Source organism: Chinchilla lanigera, unplaced genomic scaffold (assembly GCF_000276665.1).
Source record: "Chinchilla lanigera isolate Chin_1 unplaced genomic scaffold, ChiLan1.0 scaffold00005, whole genome shotgun sequence".
Taxonomy (NCBI): domain Eukaryota; kingdom Metazoa; phylum Chordata; class Mammalia; order Rodentia; family Chinchillidae; genus Chinchilla; species Chinchilla lanigera.
The window spans coordinates 40,963,654-40,971,798 of record NW_004955406.1 but is presented as its reverse complement, the minus strand read 5'-3'; the positions used below and the strand labels follow the sequence as shown (position 1 = coordinate 40,971,798).

Below are 8,145 nucleotides of genomic sequence, written 5' to 3'. Positions count from 1 at the left end.
GAGAGTAAGCCCAGGGCCTTCGCACGGAGCTATATCCCTACCCCTTTTTATTTTTAAATTTTGAGAGACAGTCTCTCAATTTCCCCAGATGGGAATCGAACTTGAGATCCTCCTTCCTCAGCCCCCGAGAATGCTGGGTTTACTGGCGTGCACCACCACGTCCGGTTTAGGGACACACTTTCTAAACAAGGAGAGCGTGTATAAACAAGAACAGGTGAGGTTTTAATGAAAAGGGGATCAGTCACACCCACAGACTCGCGAGCCTCGGGGTTCAGGCGCGAGGTCCCTGCCTAAACTACAAGTCCCAAGAGACCGCGCGGGACCGGTGCCTTCCTGATTCTTCCCACTCCCTCCTCGGAGCGGAGGGAAAGGTTCCGTGTGCGGCGCGCTGCGCGTCAGCTTGTTTGCAAGAGCAGTGACGAGACTGGAAGCCGAGCGGACTGCAGGCGTGGGCGTGAGGAGGCGGAATCCACCTCCCTTCAGCACTGGGGGGCGGGAAGGAGGGGGCCGGGCCAGCGGCCAGCACCAGGCCGCGGAGACAGCGGGCTGCGGAGATGGAGGGCGACGCGCCGCCGTGGGGCAGCGAGCCCGTGTCGGGTCCTGGCCCCGGCGGCGGCGGAATGATCCGCGAGCTGTGCCGGGGCTTCGGTCGCTACCGCCGCTACCTGGGCCGTCTGAGGCAGAACCTGCGCGAAACCCAGAAGTTCTTCCGCGACATTAAGTGCTCCCACAACCATAGCTGTCCCTCCTTCCCCGCGGGCTGCGGCGGGGCCGAGCCCGACGCTACTGGCGATGTCGCCGAAATGGGCCTGCCGGCGGGTAAGGATGACAGGCCCGGGCACGGAGGGAAATGGGAGGGCGGACCGCACCCCTGCTCCTGCAAAACAACCCCGGGAAGGCGCGCAGAGGGGCCGGCGCGCCGCGTGGCCCGGCGGGTGCGAGATGCCGCGGAGGGGGGAAGGCGTCCCTCGAGGCGGGGGCGCCGGAGCCTCGGCCAGGGTCTGGGGCCGAGGGGCCCGGCGCAGGAGCCAGGACCGGGGTACCGGGCCGGCGCGGGCGGGACTGGGGAGGGCCGCTTTCGGGGAGGGCGGGGGCCAACCCGCGAGTGGGAAAGTTGCTCTGAGTTGAGGTGGGGCAGGGCAGTTGTGGTCCGCGCCTCAGTGGAGGGATGGAGGGAGGGATGGAGGGCAGGGTTTCTGATTCCTCAGCCTTGGCACTGTAGCGGGACCTGTACGTGTGTGTTTCAGTGAGTAAAAGGCTGTACACCAATCGCGAGTCAGTTCTGCGAAGCAGGAATGTACCTTAAACAGGATTGGGAGCAGCAACGGAAATGTATCTGATGGGTGGCAGGGCATTGCCCCGAGATGCTGCTTATGGTGAAGAAGTCAGAGGGAAGGGATCATGTTGGTTCCGAGCCCTGGAAGAACTAGCAGCTGTGGTCCTCCTTGACAAAATTCTATCTAGGATGTGCCAGAGGCCCCAAACCACCTAAAATCATGCATGGTCGCCAGTGTCTACCTTGTTTTCTTTTAAGCGCTATCCGGGAAGAACTGGAGAATTTAGTAACTACCGTATGCCTATTAGAATATAGTTTGGAAGAGAAAAGGGACAACACAGCAAAAATGTCGGTGGATTCTTAAAATTGCCCCAGGAGCTGATTTAAAACGCCTTGTCTCAGCTCTCATGCAGATTCTGTTTGAGAATGTTGGTGGGGGGGTCTAAGAATCTAGCTTGAAAAGACAGATTCCGAAGCAGGGATCTGAAACACTTTCAGAAGCGTCAGTCAGTTTAGTCACTGACAGCAAATTTGAGGTTGCAGATTGAATAGATTGTTTGAAGTTTGTGTGTGGACCTCGTATTCTCCAAGCTGTATACTGAATATCTTAAACTTGAGATTCCAGTAGTGGTGATAAAAATGAGCTTGTAAGATTCTGATAGGGTCCTACACGATACCATTCCAGTTAGTTGGCCTAAGTAACAATTAAAAAATTCCTATTTTACCTCAGGGGATTAGGGTGATGACTAGCTTTTCTGAAGTTGTGGTTTTGACATTGTCTGTCCAGAGATCCGCTGTTCTAGAAATGGACTTGTAGAGGGTATTGATTTCTTAGGCTGCCTGAAAACAGCCGGTAGGAAGGGCCAATGTTTTCAAGGAGAGCCCCAGAGGGATGGAGCAACGCTTTCTAGCAACTTTTTCTGATCTGAAGTTTTTCTCATAACTTTTCTTAAAAAGCTCTCTGTTGGTACCTGATTTTAAACAATTATTTTAGAGTGTGTCCTATACAAAGAAACTGGAGAATAGAGTCACCTTAGAGGGGTGGCAGTTTCCAAGGCATCTTGCTTAGCTCTCATCTTTATTCTTTAAAAGCCACCTTGAGAAATACAAGTGCACCTTTGTATTTTGCAACATTGGCTTTTCTGGTTGACTGCATTATGAACTTACCTTTGTGTATTTAATTCTCTGCACTCTCAGAACTCTGTCCTTCCCAGGTAAAAACACAGCATGGTGCGGATGATGGGATTGAGAACAATTTGATCTTGTTCAGTAAAATGCTTCCCTTCCTGTCAGTGCAGGGTTTTGTTTTGTGGGGCAAACATGCACTAGGGAAAATCGGTATGTGTATTTTAGGGGTGCCATCGTCCCAGCTATTCAGGTAATCATGTTAGTAGAAACTACTCTTTAAAAGATAACTAGCCCTTGTTTTCTCCTTTTACAGGCTGTCTTTGTAATATGGTCAAAGTCATTCAAAGATAGTCTCATTTCTTTTAGAACCTTGGTTTCTCATTAATAGAAACTTGGAATGTTGAGGAAAGGCACACTCAATTCTTAACCTAACAAACCTTGAGAAAGTTGAAGAATGGAATTGTGCTTCTAGATTTGATGCAGTATGGTGTTTGAGCAATTGAAGATTAGGGGCTAACTATAAATTTGAAATTATTGGACTATAAGGATGGCAACAATAGTGGGCAATTTTCATGTCTCTTTATGTACTATTTAGTTGGTTTTTTGAGATGGAATCTCATTATGTAATTCAGGCTGACCTTGAACTCAGTATGTAGCCCAGGTTGGACTCCAACTATCCCAGTCCTCCTGCCTCAGCCTCCCAAGTGCTAGGATTACAGGCATGCACCACTATGTCTGGCTTCTTTATATTAACATTTGTAGTACCATATAATACTGAACATTTTTGTTTCATTTTCAACCACAATGTGTGGGAAGAAACCCATAATAATACTTCCATCTTAATTTTGATTGTTTTATATTCACTCAGGACAGTGTAGAAAATATATATGCATGTGATATTTTAGAATTTTAAAAAGTGATGGAATTCTAAAGTGATCTTTTTAAAGAGTGGCTTGGTTTGTATAAAGAAAACTGAATTAGGAGTAAGTTTCCTTGATTCAGTTCTGCTGCCCAAATTCTTGGCCTTCTTTTCACGTCAATGCAAGGGATGAGACCACCTCTGTTTTCAAATTTTTTAAAAATTTGTTTTATTATTATTTTTTGGTTAAAGGGTTCCACAGTAATGAGATAAAGACTTTGAGCCCTTCTGAAGAAGGGCAAGTTGGAGTATTTAAAAGTAGAAGAGGGAAAAATATTTTTGTTTTATGATACAGTACAGCTTCTGTTATTACAGTTTGTCAGAAGCCTCTCAGTTTTAAGACATTGTGACTCCACTGTGTCTGGTTGGAACTCTGTCATTTGTGCTGCCTCCCTTCAATCCCAGTCCCACCCTCTGCTGACTGAATGACCTGTACCACTGGCTCATGTGGAGACAGCAGTTGTATAGTACTTACCTGTAGGATGGCTGGGAGCTAATACGTGTATGTGTTTAAAACAGTACCTGGTGGGCCCGGTAAGTATTAGCTATTATGTGGTAGAGTCTTGAGTGCCTTTTGTGCGCTAGTCAGTGTGTACACTGGAGTGTGTGCACAGTGGGGTTTGTACAGTAGTCAGTGGGCTGTGTACACTGGATAGAGTAAACATTGCTTTTGGCCCAGCGCTAGTGGAGATCTGTTCTTCCTTTCTATGCCTTTCTTTTAAGAAAAAATAATTACAATTATTATCATAATAGTACACCTTTTGTTTCTGTTGGATGATGGATAAAAAGAACTAGGAGGACCTGAACTTTGTCTGCTATAAATACCTAATCTAATCTAAACTTTATACATATGCAATACATAAAACAGGAAAAAACAGCTATGGTGTGGCTAGGTTATAGGCATTTTATGTGAGTTGTAATTGTTAGGTTTTTATAGTTCTTTGCCCTTGGTTAGCTGACAGCTACGTGTGACAACAGTCTTCAACTTTCTCTCATCATGCCTTGTAGTAGAAACCGAGGGCCAGAATTCAAAAGGGAAAAACACTCGTGTACTTATTTAGAATATACATCATAGAAATTTGAGGAGTAAAGCTTAAGTGGCAGGGTGACATTTGGGGAAGAAACAAAACATTGGGAGGGAAGAGATTCTTTGAAGCCTACTTTCATCCTTGTGGGGCTGAGGGTGCCAAGAAGCTGGGCAAGGGGTGAAACAGCACCAGATGGGATGGGTGTGCTTTTGAGGGATTTGTCACATTTTGTTTAGAAGAGCTGCCCATGCATTTCCATACAAGCTCAGTAGAGATGCTGCTATAATTGTGACTTTTAAATTTTTTAAAAATTCAGATTAATGAAACTTCATTTTTCCAAGTATAGCTAAGACTTTCTTTCTCTCTCCTTTATTTTTTCTTTTTTCTTTTTTTAATCTTTTTGAGACAGGGTCTTGCTAAGTTGGCAGGCTGGACCAAAACTTTTGATCTTCCTGGCCCAGCCTTCCAAGTAGCTGGGATTACAGGCGTCACTGCACCTGGCTGACTTTGTCTTTCTTAATTTCCTTACCGTATAGAAGCAGCATACAGCCATCAAAAGCAAGCCCAAACATTCACTTATTAACTTTGTGACTTGGGCAAGTTATTTAACCTGTTTGAGTTGTGGATTCTTGTATAAAATAGGAGTGACACACAGTACCATAAACTGTGATTCTGTCTGTGTGAGACACCCAAAATGGACACACTCCAATAGATAGAATGTAGACTGATGGTTGACAGGGAACGTGGGGAGAGGAAAATCAGGAGTGGCTGCTAATAGACATGAAATTTCTTTCAGGTGGTTGAAAATGCTCTGGAATTAGTGATGATGGTTGTACAGATTTGTGAACATAGTAAAACTCACTGGATTGTACACATAAAAGTGGTTAATTATGTCTCAGTAAACAGAATGGAAGTGACAAAGCTGTGACAGGTGAGGCAATGTACATGAAAGCTAAGGTATGAAGTTAGGGCTAAGTATATGTGGCTGTGTGTATACAGCTGGTGAATACTGGAGGATGTTGAAACATGGGGTTGGAGAAGAGTAAGAGGCAGCAAGGAGGAATGTGGGTCAGAATAATTTTGAGTTGGGGCTAGATTAGGCCCAGGTCTGCAGGTTTTGAGTCTAGTTCTGTTTCTGTGGCTCCTTCTTCTTTACTGACCTGGCCATGGGAAAACAAAATGCACCCTGCAGCAGAGAGACTTGTTACAAATGAGTCATAGCACAGACTTTATAGATTGCCACGAACCCTAATTTCCTTCAGTGGGAGGCTATGGGATTCCCTGAATGGAAATGCAACACAGCCTGCGCAGGCCCCTTATTCCAATTTCCAGGCCTCACATTCAACATCAGGCCCCTCATTGCTGATTAGGACTGGGAGGAAATGGCCTTCCAAGCACAATGGCTCTTTGCACCCTACCCCTGTTAGCCTTTCCCCTTCCTAATCTTTCTTCCTTGGGAAAATCTGTTTCCCATGGCACAGGGCAGCTTACTGTTAAAAAGGGTTATACGATTCTGCCTGGTCTTAAAAGAAAAAAAAAAAAATTTATCATCAGTTGCAATCTGTTTAATCTTAAAAGTCATTACTTATTTCAGTATAGCTACTTCTTCCAGCTTTGAAAGTAGTGTTTATTTTTTATTTTTTAATTTTATTTATTTCATTTTGTCTTTTTGAGACAGGGTCTTGCTATGCAGTTCAAGGGGGCCTTGAGCTCACTTTGTGGCCCAGGCTGGTCTCAAACTCGCAATGATCCTCCTGCCTCAGGCTCCCAAGTGCTGGGATCACAGATGTGTGCCACCATGCCCAGCCACAAATAGTATTTAGAGAAAGCATGGATTTAATTAAAAATCAACTGTGATTGTTCAATTGTGTTTTGCTCTGCTAACTTTTTCCTTTTTTTACACTTTGTTCTGTTTCACTAGACTGAGAGAACAAGGAATCTCCCTGTGATAAGTGTACTTCAAGACTTTCAACAGTCTTTTGAAAGTAAACTCTCAGAAAGTATGTCATTAAATTAGAGAGAGATGCATTTCACTTTATACTGGTTACTCAGTTTCTATAGTCTCTGCTCATTCAGATCGTGTATTTATTTATTTACTGGTGAGAGAGGTATGAGTAGATTTGCCTTACTCTGCTGACTAGATTTTGAACCCCAAGGGATAAAGACTGTTTCAGTCATTCTTGTATTCCCTGCAGGGCCTAACCTTTGTGATTTGTACATAATAGGTATATAATATCTATTAGGTTATTTCTGTGGCTGATAGGTATTGGAATGATATTTTGAAATTAAATGCAATATAATTCTCATATCAGAAGGATATTTTTTCCCCTACAGAAGATAAGGATTTTGTAGAATCACCTATATTTTTATTATTTGGGCCCCTACAAAAAGAACAATAGATTAGCTGGACTGGAGTTCATTTATTTATTTAGAGGTGGGATCTTGCCATGTTGCCCAGGCTGGCCTCGAACTCCTGGCCTTAAGGGAAGCACTTGCCTAAGCCTTCTGAGTAGTGGGACTACAAGCATGTGCCACTATGCCGAGAGGCTACAGTTACATCCTGTGTCAGTATCCTAAGGAAATTTTCATGTCCCAAAGAATGAGTTACATGCAGTACCAGTAGACCAGAGTTTCACTATGATATGGGAAGTAAATTCTTAATATTTATTCACTCAACATATCTTTAATTCCTAATTCTTTACATGTTACCCAGAGTGTTATCCAGTGGTGAACCCCTCTGTCCAACTGAGATTATTAATTCCAAATTGATGTTATGAAAGGATTGATATTTTATCATCCCCCAACCCCTGTTTGGGTTGAGACATGGTCTCACTGTGCAGTTTAGGCTGGCCTTGAACTCATTATGTAGCACAAGCTGTCTTTGAACTCACAGAGATTCTCCTGCTTCAGCCTCCTGAGTGCTGGGATTATAGGTGTGTGCCAACACACCTGGTTTCATGTTCTTCATTGTCTATAAATTGATTACTTACTTAACTATTAGCTGTCTTTGTTGGGGGAGCTGTCTTTTTTTGGGCAGTATAGTACTGAACTCAGGGCCTGTGCATGCTAGGCAAGCACTCTACCACTGAGCTACATCCCCTCAGCTGTCTTTGAGGGGGTAGGAGTGGGTATCTGGCAAATTGTATGATTAAATAGTATTTGTAAGAATAAGAGTTGAGGATTGGGTGTGATGGTGCACACCGATAATCCCAGCCCTTGGGAGGGTGAGGCAGGAGGATTGCCATGAGTCTGAGGCCAGACTGGGCTACATAGTGAGACCCTATCACAAAAATAAAACAAAACAAAACAAAACAAAACAAAACATCAAGAATAAGAATTGAGTGCTAGTTAGAGTACTTGCCTAGGGTTTATGAGACCCTGGGAAAAAAGTAGGAATTGAGATAATCTGCTCACTTTCTGAACGAGTACAAGAAAATTAGCTCGATTCCTCTATCCCACCCCACCTCTCTTTTTGGAGACAGGATCTTGCAGTATTGCCCAGACTGGCCTTAAATTTGTGATCCTCCGACCTCAAACTCCTGAGTTACAAGTTACAGGAGAATCCATTGTGCCAGCTTTGACCTCTCTCTTTGTTGAAGTAATGTTAATTGTATTGTTTGTGTGGCTCAAATGCAGAATGCATGTGTAAGGCTTATTATTAGAGCTTCTTTCATCTCCCTCCTCTCCTTAGAAAAGCCAGTAGCAAGAGTGTGAGACTTGTGGCTGGGTGGTGTTTGCCCCTAATATATAGTTGTAAGACTTAAGATGAATCTGTCCCTTCTTATAGGAAAAAA

General features: G+C 44.2%; 1 protein-coding gene across 1 annotated transcript in view; it reads left to right on the top strand.

The window, feature by feature from the left end:
• Positions 1 to 365: 365 nt before the first annotated feature.
• The window catches only part of Dstyk (dual serine/threonine and tyrosine protein kinase), a 48,462-nt gene continuing 40,682 nt past the window's right edge, over positions 366 to 8,145 (top strand). The window contains exon 1 of the mRNA XM_005375347.1: positions 366 to 819. Coding sequence (XP_005375404.1) covers positions 555 to 819 — 265 coding nt within the window. The 5' untranslated portion in view covers positions 366 to 554. The remainder of the gene's footprint in view (positions 820 to 8,145) is intronic.